This window comes from Nelumbo lutea, chromosome 2 (genome assembly GCF_056320005.1).
Source record: "Nelumbo lutea isolate HS-2025 chromosome 2, American lotus-T2T, whole genome shotgun sequence".
In the NCBI taxonomy this organism is placed as follows: Eukaryota; Viridiplantae; Streptophyta; class Magnoliopsida; order Proteales; family Nelumbonaceae; genus Nelumbo; species Nelumbo lutea.
The window spans coordinates 85,345,403-85,362,879 of NC_142685.1; the positions used below are offsets into that span (position 1 = coordinate 85,345,403).

General features: G+C 36.1%; 1 protein-coding gene and 1 long non-coding RNA gene across 2 annotated transcripts; both read left to right on the forward strand.

Annotated features, from left to right (window-relative positions):
* The first annotated feature begins 216 nt into the window (after positions 1–216).
* Positions 217–5,352, forward strand: LOC148871688 (calmodulin-7). The gene is made up of 2 exons (XM_088972235.1): positions 217–618; positions 4,601–5,352. The coding sequence occupies exons 1-2, from the start codon at positions 543–545 to the stop codon at positions 4,972–4,974; spliced, it is 450 nt and encodes a 149-aa protein (XP_088828361.1). The 5' UTR covers positions 217–542; the 3' UTR covers positions 4,975–5,352.
* Positions 5,353–14,043: 8,691 nt separating this feature from the next.
* On the forward strand, positions 14,044–16,036 carry LOC148871689 (uncharacterized). The gene is made up of 2 exons (XR_016106921.1): positions 14,044–14,729; positions 14,882–16,036. It is a non-coding gene; the product is annotated as an uncharacterized LOC148871689 (long non-coding RNA).
* The last annotated feature ends 1,441 nt before the right edge of the window (positions 16,037–17,477 follow it).

Here is a 17,477-nt window from a genome sequence, read left to right on the forward strand (position 1 = left end):
AATGCGGGTTTATTACGTAACCCGACCCATTGGTTAGCACAAGTTCTATGTTTATTATTGTTTATTACGTAACCCGACCCATTGACGAAATCCGACAGTTCGACTATAATACCGCAAATGCATAATATTGACAAAGCTTACCGCCAATCAGTTGTTATCATAAAAAAACGACAAATCAGGTGGTATTAATCATAATTCATGGAGTGCTTTGATTCGCCAAAGCTCTTCCGGTACCATGTCTTGGCTGTATTATAGATTTTCCTATTTTTTTATTTATTTTCTCATTGCGCAATTTCTCTTAGCTATATATCAGGGTAATTTGGGGATGTCGTTTGTTTCGATTGTTTTTTAGGATGAAAAATGGCTGGGCCGAGAATTAGATGATACCCTTTTGAGAGTTTTCGCCCATATAAAAAGCCTGATAGTCCGGAGGAGAGACGGACGAGCCAACGATTTGGTCTTCCCTCGTTTTGGTTTTCTAGATCTCTCTTCTATCTCTTGCTCTGTTTGATCTACTGTCTCTCGGTTCTGGAAAGAGAATCATGGCTGATCAGCTCACCGACGATCAGATCTCCGAGTTCAAGGAGGCTTTTAGCTTGTTCGACAAGGATGGAGATGGTTTGATTCATTTGATCTTTGCTGTTTATTCTTTTCCATGTTTCGTTTCCCTTGTCTTGATTCCTATGTGGGTATTCTTTGTCGTGGTTCTAGATTTTCTCGTATGATTTGAATTGCTGATTGGTTTCGTCAGATCTGGTTGTCGATTTGAATTCCGTTAACAGGTTCACGGTTCCTTTGCTGTTCGTGACATCGGAAGCCTGGATTTCTAAGGGTTTCAAGGCTTATCTTGATTGTTTTCTTTTGTTGTATTCTATTTGGAATTGCACCTGTCTTCTCTGTGTGAACTGTGAAATGCTTTTTTTTTGAAAAAATTCCAGCTTATTCCGGGTCATTCCGACATATATCTACGATGTGTTGGAATCACGTTGGAATCTGGATCGCGATCCGATATATCATTGATTTTGATTGATTGTGATAGTTCTGTCTGCTTTATCTGTTGGTGCACTAGGTTCCAAATAATTTGATTGTTAACGAAGTGGTTTCTAGGTTTCTTTTTCCTTTTTTTTTTCGTGATTTCATGTGAATTTTGATGTTTCAACCTCTGCTGGAAGTATAATAATTATTTCAAGTCTGTTCATGCTTTTCTTCGGTCCATGAGACACGAGTCGATTCTGGATTTGCCGATTAGGTTAACTTGAAACTATGTAGAAACATGTTAAAAATGTATGTAGATTTCGGTTGGGCATTTACTTCCTTCAAAAGCATACTGCATTGGTCACCGAGCTTCTGTAAGGATATTATTAAATATGTAATGGTTGGGACGCATTTTTTTGTATGGAAACATTTTGCCCAGAATGGTTGCCTCGCCAGTGATCCAGAACTCACTCTAAATAACGCCGGAACCACCTCTTACTGTGTGGATTCAAGATGCGTTGCATATTCTTCAAGATTGTTTTGAAGTGGTTGTCACTTTTCAGGGTTTGCATATTCTTCAAGTGGAATATTTTTTTGATAGTCAAAGAAACAAAATTATTTTCTACATGTCAAACTATCCAAATGGCAGATTCCAGCCAGAATGGATAAGCTAAGACACATAAACAGTTAGATTGAGCTTCCTTCATTTTCTGAGAAAACTTCGTGAGCTTCTTTGTTAACAAAACCAAATCTAATGGAGAAGTGGACAGCCTTCTATGGAGGGAGAAAAGCTTGCCACCATCTTCCCAATTTGTCCTTGTTTCGTTTTGTATCATCTTTGTTACACATGGGTAAAAAATGGCACATGGTAGGGTGGCATCATTTATGTTTTTTTTTTCCATTTCTGGTTACTATTGGTTCTTTTTTTTTTTTTTTTCAATTTGGCATCATTCATTCTATTTCTCAGTGTGCTGGGATTTTATGCAGATACCTACATGAATCTGGGGGATTATTTTTGAGCATAATATGGTCCCAAGGGAATTAGAGTGGTAGAACAGGGCTTATTTTTAAAATTTCAAATAATTTAAGGGTCAAAGGACCTGCATTATGTATCGTCAATATTTTCTTCCACATGCAAGGATATGGTTGAAAATTATGGCCATCCATATTGGCAGACAGTCATGTGGTTTGGTAATGTATTTGATGCCCAATTTTCAGCACTTTTGGCATTAAGGTGTAAACTAAATTCTTCCTCTAGTAGTAGGCTAGTAACTGCTGTTGTAGTTTTTGCTTTTCCCCTTGGATAAAATGGCTAGGAAATAGGAACTTTTGCCTTGTAGTGGCCTGTCTGCATGGATAACCTTGCAGTTGTCTCATTGAGGAAGGTTTTGTTTTTGTTTAGTGATAAACTATCATAAACTATGAAATGCAATATTAATTTTGTTTTTTAATACTTCACTTTTGAAGGTGTTGTTTTCTTTAAAAGCATAAAGAAACAATACTTATGAACTTTTGAGCAATACAGATCTTTTTCTTATTTTGTAGTAAAGACTAGATACAGAGATGCAATTACTTGATGTGCTTGTGGCATTTCCATGAAAGGAACAAAGAACAAAGTAATGATTTAAAAGGCGGGCCTCAGGCCTGCCTAGGTGCATAGGCGAGGCTCATTTCAAGGTATGTGCCTTGCCTAGGCCCTAGCACAGCCCCTTTATAAAGGTGTGCACTTGGTGTGTGCCTAGGCATGTGCTTGGTGTGCCTTGTGCCTCAACCTACGCTTGCACCTTTCTTAAACTTTGCACTTTTTGTAATTTTTTAAGCATGGTGGCTGGGGCGGGTCCTCAAAGAACTCCCTTCTTGCTAATATTGTTCATTCATTCTTCCTAATACAAGATATTTATTAAAAGATATGAATTAAAATTAATTCATAAAACTAATTTCTTAAGTACCAATTAAGAATCTAAGACCCTAGCATGTACTTATTTGAGCTTACCTCAAGGGGTTTGGTATAAAGTGGCTTGTACTTATTTAAGACCCTAGTATGTACTTATTTAAGAGTGTGATTGAAAGTTTCGCATGGTTAAATTGTTGACTGCTTGAATATGTTTTATATGGTATGTTTAATTTTGTTTTTACATTTTCACTTTGCATGTGTTTTATATGTTATGTTTATGTATTTTAATGAGCTAATAGGCTTTTTAAAATACTTAGTTTAAAATTTTAGTATGCATTTTTAATTGATATTTGAGTAATGCAATTAGGAAAATAATAAAGTGATTGAAAGTTTCGCATGGTTAAATTGTTGACTGCTTGAATATGTTTTATATGGTATGTTTAATTTTGTTTTTACATTTTCACTTTGCATGTGTTTTATATGTTATGTTTATGTATTTTAATGAGCTAATAGGCTTTTTAAAATACCTAGTTTAAAATTTTAGTATGCATTTTTAATTGATATTATTTTTAATAATATTTCAATTTTTTATTTTTTTCATGTTTATGCATTTTTTGAAAATTTTAAAAAAATTGTGTCTCACTTCAAAAAGGTGCTTGCCTTACCTTGCAGTCTTGCACCTTGCGCCTCGGGCACAAAATGCCCCTTGCGCTTTTGTTGCGCTTTGCACTTTTAAGGTATTGGAACAATATGGTTCATTTTTCGATGATATAAGGTGGCTATTAAAGATATGTTTATCCCAATTTTGTATCTTTTTTGTTGTTTTCTCTTAATGTGGCTGTCAGTTATGCACAAATTTCACATGTTAAATTTGTTGGTACCCAAAATAGAAAATTCTGTGTTCATGTTAGGCTGGATTAAGGTTTTTCTTTGGTTGTCAAATGATGCAGGACAGCAAGCACTTTGAAGGAGAAAGAAAATTAGGAATCACTCCCAAATAGTTTAGGCCTCATACCCAAACCTTAGAAGTATCTCACATCTTCATAAAGAAAACAAACTTCTGTTTTTGATTCAATCTATTGCTGGAAAACAATCGATACACCCACATTTATAGCCTATGATAGTGGCAGTTTTGTTTCTAATTTGGATTCCTATTCCTTCATGGCTTAGGAATAGTAATTTGAACTAAAAGAATGACTTCTAATAAACTGTACAACCAAAATAACCTTGCTGTAAAACACTCTCCCATGGATTTATAAGCATGTCCTTAGGGAAGTAGGAAACCTGTCAAAAGATTTGAATGATACTTTTGTTTGGGTAAGAAGGGCTGCAAATTGATTGGTTGACACATTAGCAAAGCAAGAGGTCTATAGGCAGCACAGATATTTTGGGCATTATTGTAATCCTCTCCGACCTGGGCTTTGAATCATTTTTCACTGTCTATGGGTGGTTGGATACTCTGCTTTAATTTCTGTTTCACATAATAATACAATTTATAAAATTTTCTTGCTGATTAAAAAAAACTCTTAAAAAACACTCAAAATTTATTATCCTAGTTCCCAGCTAGAGTCTGAACCATCATTTGTGCCAAATAAGAACCAAAGCCTTGGAATTGCTGGGCACTTTTCCTCTCCTCTCCTCTCCTCTCTTATAAGTCTTTGAAGCTTGCTGTATGATCCCTATCACAAAATGCTGGGATTTTTGACAGTAGTATTTGATATCACATTCCAGGTTGCATTACAACCAAGGAATTGGGGACGGTTATGCGATCACTTGGGCAGAATCCAACAGAGGCAGAACTCCAGGACATGATCAACGAAGTTGATGCTGATGGAAATGGAACCATTGACTTCCCAGAGTTCCTGAACCTTATGGCCCGGAAGATGAAGGACACCGATTCTGAAGAGGAGCTCAAGGAGGCTTTCAGGGTGTTTGACAAAGATCAGAATGGCTTCATTTCCGCAGCTGAGCTGCGCCATGTTATGACTAACCTCGGTGAGAAGCTGACAGATGAGGAAGTTGATGAGATGATTCGTGAGGCTGATGTTGATGGTGATGGACAGATCAACTACGAGGAGTTTGTGAAGGTCATGATGGCCAAGTAAGGACCAACCCTACCATAACCTTAAGATCAAAAGGTGGGAAAAGAAAAAGAAATTTGAAAGAGGTAACCGGGTAGATAATTATAATTCCATTTCTATCTTCCCTAAGGCATTTCTTTTAAAGTTCAGAAAGGAAAAGAGTTCCAAAAGGGGTAGTGTGTCTATGGTACATGGGTTGGTTGTCTTTCACATCCTATCTCCCCGATTATATTTTGGTTGTGTAGTGTTTTCTCATGTCTGCCTGTTTTTGCATGTCGTAGTGATTTGGATTCTTAGTCCTTCTGAACTTTTGCTTTTGCGAATCATGAACAACAGTCGGAGTGTCCATTCTCTTTTTGTTTGACTCAATTTTATTACATCCTTAATTTTCTTTTTAAGTAATTACATTGGTCCATCTCTCTGTCTCTTATTGGTATTCCTCTAGCTTGTAACCGAGGGCATTCCCTCGATTGGTATGGGTTGGGTATGGGGCATATTTTCTCATATAGTGTTTGAGAATGCGGTGTTTTCTTGGTTTATGTTATGGTCCACAATCCTTGTGATAATTAAGTAGAAATAGTGCTGTCAATAGGTCGGGTCTTGTCTGGTTAGGGTACACCCGGGCCCAACCGTATCAAGGAAATGTGCAGAACCAGTTCAATACAAGGTTTGACCCGATGCCACCAGATTATAATTGACAAGCTATACTTTGAATTTTTAACCTGTAATTTGATGATAAAGCTAATTATTTTATTTGTTGACAACTTGGGCTTTTGGGTCAGGCCCATTCAAAATTTAACAAAATTTCAACCCGAGCCCGCCCAAGTTGCTGCAGTGAGTCTTGGCGCTGGCTTTGGATGCAAATACCAAATTGTTTGATTGCATACTTCGCAGTTTGTCATGATATTCTCGAGAGGCAAATATTTACACCCTCTCATATCTCTGAATCTCCTACACTTTGTGCCTTACACTAAAGGCCTGTGGTGTACTAACTAATGAAAAGAAAAAAACGTTTTGTCACTTGAACTGCAACTCTCAAAGAAAGGGCAAAAGTCCTCTGTTTCTCGGAGAGCAGTTTAATTGAACTTGATAGCTGTTTTATGGATGGGTCGTGCTGTCACATTTTGCTCTACATCTGACATTTTGGGTGCTGAACCGAATCGAGAAAATCGAATTGGAAAATGTGGTTAACTGAATTTATTAGTTCGGTTTCGGCGAGAAAATCGAATTGGAAAATGTGGTTAACTGAATTGATTAGTGGTATTTTTGAAAAACTGAAAAGACTGGTTTGGTTTTTGGTTAACTTACAAAAAAATTGGCGGTTATCACATATTATATATATATCTTATATATATATATATATATATATATATATAAATATATATATTTATTATATATAAATGTATATATATATTATATATTTTTATAATATATTATATAAAAAATCGAACAGGTCAAAAACCAAAACCAACAGACTGGCTGGTTAATTAGTAGAATCGGTTCGGTTTTGATTTGAAGAAATGGAAAAGCTGATGGTATTGGTTTAATTTGCAAAAAATTGTCCATGATTCAATTAACCGAACCGTGGACACCCCAACATATAAGCATATGGCCCACAATCACTTAATCTCTAACAATGTGCTAGTGGGGAGCAAAATGGTTGGTCACAGCCTGGAAAACAGCTATAGAGTTCAGCTGTTCCTTTTCTTTATCGCTGAATAACTGGTCAAATCACCAGCAATAATTTTCTTCTATTTTTGACCATGATGAGGGCCAGGGGTGAAAGAGTATTTGCAATTGCAATCACTATTCTTTAAGCCTAAAAGACAAGCAAGGAACTGAGTGAATAACGTGTCATGCGCAGGAAATTCTCAACAACCAGCTCACGCTATTTTTACAAAACAGCCAAGCGATTATCCTCGGTGAAAAATAAAGGTTCGCACCCCCCAGGTGTTACGGGTTCCTTTTCTGCCTGGTTTCATCGTAGCTTTGGTTCTTGCTTCAAATGTGTGGGCTAGATTGTACTCATGCTCTCTGCAAAAAGTCACTGGAGTTGAATCTGCAACTTGTTATCTTCTCCACATTTTGAATCTTCTGCAATCTGGTAAACGAAGACAACAGAAAAAATAGAAAAGGAAAAGAGCATTACATCGAAGGATGTAGAAGAGAAAAAAAAGTCAGAATGTAGAATCTTTTCTACAATCTGGTGGATTCAACGTCTTGTTCAGCTCTGGGCACGGCTGTGAGAGAAAGAGAATATCTAGCTAGTGAGGAGTGATATGGCTTTATATATAGGGGTATTATCCTTTTTTTTGTCTTTTTTTTTTTTGTTTAATTCAATATTTTTCAGTTTAAAGTAAAAGTAAAAGAATAAGGGTAAATTACAGAAAACCACCCTGTACCTAGGGGGTAGTAGTGCTCCCCCCCTCAGAACATTAACTCCATGAAATATCCCATTAAACATTTATAAATTCGCAAATTACCCTAACTCGTCTTTTTAAATCCGAACTCTTACATGTTTCTCTTAACTTTTCTTTCAAATAAAGTTCATCTTGAGAGCACCTTGAGAATAATCAATTCTTCAATGACTTGAAAATGATTTGTTATTTAGAATGGTTATTTTCATCATTTTGATCTTTTTTGCTGTCATCCTTAGAAACTTGAATGGGCAATTTAGTAATTTTATTTTCACACTCATCTTGTTAATGGGTCAAGGGGCAAAGTACTAGAATCTAGAAGTTCAAGCCTTTAAGGGGATCTTTGTCACAAAATATCATCCGCTCTCATATTTGACATTTTGAAATTTAAGAGGGTGTAATACAAAACAGGGATGCTTTTGTTTTCATTTGTTTTTGAAATTTCCACATCAACAAAAAGAGACAAAAGCATGTCCTTGAATTGTGTTGTTGTTTAATTGGTTTTGTTTCAAAAAACAATTCATGTTTGTTTTTTAAGCCATCAAAATGATAGTTTTCTAAAACAAAAGAAATATATATATATATATATATATATATATATATATATATATATATATGGAATATACTTATTGTATGATTTATAAAAGATGATGAGAGATGATTAGATGAAAGCATGTTTCTTACCAGAAATTTAAGAGAATGTTTCTTGTTTCAATTCTGAAAACAAAAAACTCATACAATGAATAACATATTTTCATGTTTTTGTTTTTAAGAAACAATTTATCAAACCAGATGATTTTAACTTGTTTTCTAAACTCACAAACATGAAAAACAATTCATTTTCAAGAAGATCCCTAAGCAACTAAATGAATCTTCTTTTCATTTGTTAGTGCATGCCTTAGTGTATGCAAAGTTCAAAACATCGATATGATATGTCCAATACGGGACATATTAGATCAGTTTTTAGGGTCAATGATACACTTAATATTAACATTTGAGTGATTTGGTGGTTTCACCTTATGACCTATCATGTCAATTAACAATAGGTCAGAACAAAAGAATAATAAAATGAATGAGTTTCGTCTATCAATACTTTGAACCACGAGTGTAAGGCATAAGAGTAGGTGATCCAAACTGCCATGTAGAGACTACTAATTCACCAAATTTTTTGAAAAGAATCTCTCCTTTTCTCGCACAATTCTTCATCCATTCAGTTTTTTTTTTCCACTCTTTTTTAATCCTTAAAATCATATTTCTCTGTTTCTTGCGAAGAGCCATAAATTTGAATTGTTGCTTAATTAGCCTAACCTAAGAAGGGTGGGGGGGGGGGGTGAATTGAGTATAAACTATTTCCCCCAAATAAAGCCTTTTAAGATGATTAATATAAGAATGGTGCAGTGGAAGGCTATCCGTGTGTTATGCTAATGCAATGGAAAGTAAAATAATCAGATTAACGCAGATAAAAGGTAAAGTAAAAGATCGCAAGAATGTAAAGCATACGAAGATGTTTATAAAGGTTTGGCAATACCTAGGCCAAGGTTCAAAGTATTAGAGTCAAGTATATCACAATGACAATTTTAAGAGACAGATCAAAATACACATTGGATATACATGCATATGAGAATTATGCATGGAAATACTATAAATACTTTAATAAAACATAAAAATACATTAATAACACTAAATATAAGTTTTCAATGAGGTATACATACATTAAATTAATATATTTTAATAACAATGTCTATTAGGGTTATAGCCATAAAATATCAATGCCTAATAATTTAATTCAACACATGTATCACTAAAATGATGAATGATGAATTAAGGATGACTACGCATCTAGCATTACATATTCGTAATTAAAAAAAGCATCTAGCAATTGAAGTATAGAATATACCTTGATGAACAATGATCTTCATTAATAACTTATATGATACTCAATTCAAATTTCAAAAATGATTAATAAATACACAATAAAAATTATACAAAAATATCAATCTATCTTTAGTTGGTAAGTTACATATTTATATACATGGAGTCAAAAGTTATGGCAGTCAATAGTTCAATACCATAAGGAGTTTTGTACAAGTTCAAAATTGTTTATGTCTACATTGTGTTGGTCTCTAATCAAAAAATAACATTCACCCCAAGCCATCTTATTGGAATATGACATTAATACAAATGTTTTCTTGAAATACTTAAATTGCTCCCTAGTACATGGAGTTGTACCATCCAACAAAAAACAAGGTTGAGGCTAATAATTTGATCCATACCTTTCACTAGAATCACCATTGAAATTCTAAAAACTCATTGCAGATCTAGGAATAATAGATATAACACCCGTATCATACCCATATTGAGAAGAGTTGTAGCTATAATTAAAACCTGAGCTTAAAATATTGCCACTTATGTCATGCATCATTTAATTATCATGCCTAGATCTATCATAAGTTTGTTCCACTCATCTTGTCTTCTATAAGAACCATAACTATAATTGTCCATTAATTACATATCCCTACAACTAGGATGATATTGCTCTTGACTAGGTGACATCGAATCATCTATGGGTGATATATATCTAACAAAAGCATCACCAACATCACTTTGATTGCAACCACCTTCTCTATCATAACCACCTCTATCATGATTATTACCAACATCAAAATCTACACCACCACCATTACCACCACCTTCACCACTTCCACCATCATCTCTATAATCATCATCCTCATTATCATTAAATTTATTTGAAGAATGGATTGTTCTTAGCCCAAAAAGGTCAAATCTTTTTAAGTGGAAAGGTGTGATTTTTAAAACTTGAATTATCCCAATAATATAGAAATCAAATTTTCATGAGAGAATAGCTTTTTCTCTTATGATTGGAGTAAGATAATCATCATATTTTAATTCAAAGATTGGATAGAACGTTATTTGATTTAGATGCCACAAATGTAGCTTCCAAGGTGGTGTAGCACACCTAATAATTTGGCCAAGATTGAACTGCAAGCTTAAGATGGCATAGCCCAAATTACAAGAATTCAATTTAGTCTATATGTACGAATCGATGTGCACTTCAATTCTTCTGTTGGATATAACTGTTAATCACTTAAGAAATCTATTTTTTGTTGGAATAACTTAGAGATAAAAGAGAGAAAAAGGTCTTCTTTCAGATTTGGTCCAACTAGGGTTTAGAGGAACAAATCTTAATGAGAAATTTGTTTCACATTTCTCCTACATTTAGAGCTAGACTCCTACAATCCTAGAAGGAGTTTCCTAATTAGATTTTCTAATCGGATTAGAAGTTTCTAATTAGGGGATAATCACATTTACATTAGAATTAAAAGAGAGCAAAAGTCTTTCCCAATTTGACATTTATTTTCCAATTATCCAACTTCCTAGCCAAATTAGATAAATAATTGGTCAAACTAGTCTTGTTGGAAACAAATCAAAACTCTTAAGTTAACCTTTTATTTCACACCTTTGAATTGTCAATTTGACCTAAACCTTGGTGTAGGACCCACTAATCTCTATATTCATGGTTTGATCAACACTTTCAGTCTTAGGGTAACGGAGAGAGAACTAGAAGAGAAACCCATCAGTTTATCTAGAGAGAATTCAAATCTCTCCTTAGGTAATCAAACATTGACCTTACAACTTTTATTCCCATAAAATACCTCGGTTTACTAAGATCTTTTGTTTGGAAGTGGTCATGTAGAAAGACTCTCAATCTGTCAATTTCCACACGTCATTGATAGTTATAACAATCTCATCTACCTATACCACCAACATAATCTTTCTAATTTTAGAGCCAACAGAATACTGAATGATCAATTTTATAATGCCTTATGCCAAAATCTTTTACCACCTCAATGAATCAACCAAACCAATAACACAAAGACTGTTTCATCTCATAAATTGCCTTCTTGAGTATGTACACCTTACCATCATCTCCCTGAGAAGCAAAACTTGGTCGTTGCTCCATATAAATATCTTTAAGAACATTACCATGTAAGAAGGCATTTTTATGTCAAATTAAAATAGAGGCCAATTATACATAGTTGCTAAAGATATCGAAACATGAATCGAACCAATCTTTGCCATAGGAGAGATTGCCTATGTATAATCTACTCCAATGAATTATGAGCAACCCTTGAAAACTAATCGAGCCTTTAACAACTCTACCTTGCCATTTGGTAAGTGTTTGATAGTGTACAACCACTTACAACCTATAACATGCTTACTAAGAGGGAAAAAGTGAGCTCTTACGTGTGGTTATAAGCAAGAGTAGAAAGTTCTTCCATTGCTTGACACTACCTTGGGGAGGTAAGAGATTTTTGGACATTCTTAGGAATAGATATAGAGAACAAAAGAGAGATAAATTGGTGATTAGTAGTAGAGAAATGAGAAATAGAAATATAATTAAAAATAGAATGATGAGTGCAACTACATTTACCTTTTCACAAAGCAATGAGAAGGTCAAGATCAGAAGGAGGAGGCAATACCGTTATAAAAACGACTACTAGATCTATCGATAGAGAATAAATCTAAGGAGGTAAGGAGGTGAGGTGGAAAAGTTTAGACCCTAAAAAGAAAGGATCATATTCAAAGAAAGTGACATTAGGACAAACAAATGAACACTAGGAAATGAGATTATAGCACTCATACCCTTTTAGTGTCCTAAAATAACAAAGAAAAATACACTTTGTAGAGAATGCATCCAACTTGTCCATTCTAGGCCCTAGATTATGAATAAAGCACACATAACCAAAAACTATAGGAGTAAAAGGAAATGAGAATAAAGTGAAAAACAAAATGAGAAGGGAGAATGACTTTCAATGATAGACATAGGCATTTGATTAATAAGAGAACTAGTTGTAATTACAAAATTACTCAAATATTGTTTAGGAACATTCATATGATGTAAAAGTGACAGAGCAGTATTAAGGAGATGGTAACTAGTCAACACTTGATTTTTACTTAGTTTCTTCTCCTATCCACTTTTTGCACTCTGAATGCCTAGTCAGACCCCACCATTTCCTTTAGAACATGTCAAACCCCTGGGAAACCAAATTTCAACCCAAATACCCTTATATGTATAGTTAAATTTTCAAGATTCCTTTCTGATAGTCACAATCATGCCATATCACAACACCACCATCATATGAAATAAAACCTTTGAACAACCAACCACCCCAAATCTTAGGCTTAAATTTCTTGATTTCACTATCCATCCAACAAAGATTTTATTTTGACAAACCATATATAATGACTAAAAACCATGATCCAAATATCCTTGAGATGATCAAAACCTCCATCAACCTCCTGATCGACCATCTATAAAATTTTAGATCTCAAAATAACCATTTTGCCCTTTATTTAAAAATATTCCAAATATACCATCATTTTTGGCTATCATTCTCCAAATTCAAGATTCTTGTTGTAATGCATCATCTAAAACTTACAAATCATATCATCAGTACCTCCAAAGCCATTAAAATCTCCATCAACCCCTAGACTGATGATCTATAAAATTTCAAACCTTAAAATAACCATTTTACCCTTTGTTTTATAAGATTCTGAATCAAACCATCCTTATTGAATATCCCTTTCTTATTTCAAGATCTTCATCGTGGCACACCATTCAAAACCTCTAAACATTACCAATACCCTCCTAAACCTCCCAACAACCCATTAAATATTAGCCTCCAAAATATCTGTTTTACCTCTCCATTAAACTAAGATTTCATTTCAAGCTTTCCCATTGGTTGGACTACCCGTACCCCAAATTCCCTTAATCTAAACATATTTGAATCAATCAAACCTTGCCAATTTGTCTATGCTCCTTAGAAACACCACCTTGTTAAGTTGTAACTGAAAATTCCTCCATTTGTTCATCTATCGGATGAAGATTCAATTTCAAGCTTTTTCATTGGTCGAATTGCTCGTACCCTTGACTTCCCCAATCAAAACACATATGAATTGATCAAGCCCTGCCAAATCATCTAGGACATTTAGAAATTCAATCCTATAAAATTTTAACTCAAAATTCCTCTATATATCCATCCATCAGACGAAGATTTTATTTTGGGCTTTATCGCATGTCGGATTGCTCATATATCAAATTCCCTCAATCTGAACACATTTGAAACAATCAAATCTCGCCAATTCACCCAGGACATTCAGAAATCCAATCCTACAAAATTTCAATTCAAAATTTCTTAACCTGCCCATTCATCGAATGAAGATTCCATTTTAGGCTTTCTCATGTGTCGGATTGCTCATACCACAAATTCCCTTGACCCAAACGCATTTGTACTAATCAAACCCCGTGAATTCGTCCAAACCCCTTAGAAATCCTATCATGTTAAATTTTAACTCAAAATTCCTTTGCTCATCCATTGGAAGAAAATTCTATTTGAGGCTTTTTTTGAGTCAGAATGATCATACCTCAAATTCCCTTAATCTAAGTAGTGTTGGACTAATCTAGCACCACCAATCGAGTTCCATTTGAAAAGCCTTACCTTATCAAGTTCCACCCAAAAACACCCCTATTTGGCCGTTCAATTTGAAAGATTCCATTTTTGCCAATCGTACTAACCTACACACACTTTAATCCAAACCCCCACCATTAAATCCGAATATTGGTTTTACCCCTCTCAACCCAGAATTACGAAAATTCCCCTGAATATCTTCTCATTCTGAAGATACAGAATGTTCACCTTCTTGTTCTCTCATTTCTCCTCCTCCTCCTCCTCTCTCTCTCTCTCTTATTTTCTCTCTTTCCTATTCTTCTTTTTCATTTTCTTATTTTCTTCTTCTCCTATGGTCTATCTCTGCTGAACAACTAAACTCGAGGCCACCCAGCACTTCAATGAACCACCCCTAAACGGAGGAATCAAAATTCCAATTATTGCATAATCCCTCCTCCATTCTTTCTCGTATCATCCTTTTCCCTTGGCTTATCTGTCTTTTCTATATATCTCAACCTCATCACGAGTTTCCTGATTTGGTTTGGAGTTCAAGAAACTACAACTACTCATTTAATCGATAGGCAACATAATAGTGGCTGTGTACAACCTCATTCTTCCTTTATCCTATCTATTAGTTGCTTCTTTTTATTTTTTTCTCTATCGTTTTCTTCACCCACGGCTGTAATGAGTGAAGAAACAGAGCATCACCGCATCCCCTATTCGTCCTTCTGTTGAACATTAATGGCCGCTATCGTATGATGCAGCACTCAATACGGAACCTCATCGCTTCAGTTAAAGAAAACTAAACGAAGCATCTGCATTGGCACGTTAGAGGAAGCTATACTCTGGGGTGAGATTCACTTCTTAATCGTGACTTGTTGCGGTACTCCTGGTCAGTTTCCAACCTCTTCTCCTCATTTCATATTTCTTGCATAACATTTGTATTGATTAAATGATATTTTTATTTGTTTTCACTCTCTCTCTCTCTGCTTCGGTTCATTTTTGTTTCTTTAATGATTCAATTAAGTACTGCTTATTTGTTAGGGTTGAAGGATTTGAACCTCTCAAGTAGTTTGATGGGTGTAACAAATTGGTTACCACAGTTATTGTTGGCATTAAGTTTTAAGCTTGGGTTATGCATAGTAGCTGGGTCATATAGTGGACTGCTCATATGAGAAAACCAAGACCAAGGAGCCTGTTTGAGTCCATAGAGAGCCTTGTGAAGTTTGCAGACATGATGGGGATGATTTCTATCCTTAAAACCTTTTGGTTGGCGCATAAAAATAGTTTCAGTGATGAACCTATTAAGAAAAGCATTATGGACGTCCAATTGTTGAATGTCCCATTAATGAGAAATGGAAAGCGAAATAACATGCGCAAAGTAGCAGGTTTGACCATAGGACTGAACGTCTCAGTGAAGTCAACCCTTAGAACTTGAGTGAAGCCTTGTGCGACAAGACGAGCTTTGTAACAATCAATTGAACCATCAGAGTGCTATTTGATTTTGAAAACCCACTTGGAGCCAACTACATTCGTAGAAGCATCATAGGAAACCAACTCCCAAGTACCATTCTAAATCAAGGCATGAAATTCGACAGCCATGGAACACCAATGAGGAAACTTGGAAGCCTGCCCATAAGAAGAAGGCTCTTCTTCATGAAGTAGCAACATCATGAAGTAAAGCAGATGGAAGAGGATGGCGTGTAAAAGTTACCCCTGGCTCGGGGAGTGGGGTTCAATTGATGACGGGTGATTTGGCCCGACCTAGTAAAGAGGGGACACGTGGACACGACCTGACCAAGAGATAATAGCTCAGCTTATCATGACCAGTCCGCAGCAGATCAAGCTTGGGTACCCAACCACCCCGGGCTAAAGTGACCTCGGGATAAGGCTACCTCGGAACGAGATCGCTTCGGTACTAGATCGCAACAAGAACACCTCGATGCCAAGGTACATCGACACTCAACCCAGTTTGGGACATAAAAACATCAGCTCGGGATACCAACATGCCACTACGTGGTGATCCCGAAAACCCCTCCAACGGATCTCGGGCCTCATAGGATCACTGTTAGACAGTTTTGTGTGCCCTTAGCTCCAATCAGTTTGATGTACTTTTGACATATATTGTAAATGAATAAAGTGCATATTTGATTCATGTTATGTGGTGTGTTTCTATGTAATACCCTTAAAATCGGACATTTATGAGACTTGTGTTGGTTTAGAATGTTCACAACCAGTGGGTCGGTCTGGGAAGACCTATCCTGATAAGTTTGACACTGATGACACTGATGTGCCGCCAAGTCGGTTGGGGTGGCCTGTCTCTGCCACCAGGGTGAGACCCGAGGTACATGCAGTGTGAGATCAGCTTGAGACCTTGAACCGGACCAGAATTCCAGTATTGCCTTGGACCTTGGCGATTAGTGGGCAAAACTGAAATGTTACACCTGACCCCTAGACTCAATTATGGTACCGCACTAGGTGGCGGATTAGGCCATCTTTGATATGCCAATCAGTGAGACCCTTAGAGGGGGTCAAAACCTGGGTATGTTGAGATGGTTCATGAACCCATCTGAGTGGGTAATCATAGTGACAGGATCAGCCCATTTGTCGGACAAAGGTAATGATCGGGGAAATGCACTCTCTGATGGAAACCAAAACTGCCGGCAATTGATTTCAATCGTTGAAATTTTGTTTTGCAAAATATATTTATGCGATATATATATATAGGTTTCCAAAATTGTTTGCAAAAGGTTTTAATCCCCGGGGTCCATGTAAGAGGAGAGTGCAGCACTATACCTTGTAGTCAGGGGAGAGGTCCTCCCTTGTCGGGTAGTGTTTGATCATTATGGGCGAAAGGTTAAGTGTAAAGCCATTGAGGGTTAAATCTGATGGGCTAATCTTGCATCTGCCCACAATCCTTTGGTGTTACAAGGTGGCTTGGCCCAAGGACCACTTAGTGTAAGTGTTGGGCCCATAGAGTCTATATGATGGGCTCAAGGGGTTCACTAGGCTTTCTAGTGAATTCGGCTAAGCCTTGTGATAGATGCTGGGCTGAACCCTTGTGGCTGATGTGTAGATCAACGTTTGAGTCCTATGCCATACAGAAAAAGCCCAACTAGGCAGCAATTTGGAAGGCTTAAGTGAACACATACATTTAATGGGCCAAAAGCCCAATATGATCTGGGCTAATTAGATTAGCTTAAATGGGGCAGATCTAAGACGTGGACCAGCCTTAAAGGATAAGGGAAAGTCCCTATCCACTCAGTAAGAGTCCATATTTAAATTGATTCAAAACTAGAAACTCTTAATCAGATTAGGAGGGCTGATCATGATCTGCAGATTAGATAAGGACTCTACCTTATCACTTAAGGGGATCAACATCTCCTAATAGGATTAGGAGCTTATCCCTTTAGGATTATAAAAGGAGGAGGGGGCGGCAGCCTCTAAATACACTCGTCTGAGATGGAGATACAACATAGAAGAGAGAAATCAACATATAGTGAGACTGTGCCAATTTCTCTCTGCCGCCATTAGCAATTCATCTCCACTCACGTGGGAGTCATCAAGAAGCGTTATTGATTTCAGTTCCTTGTGAAAGAACTGAAAAGAAGTTGTGCTCACTTGCCGTCCAGTGGGTTCT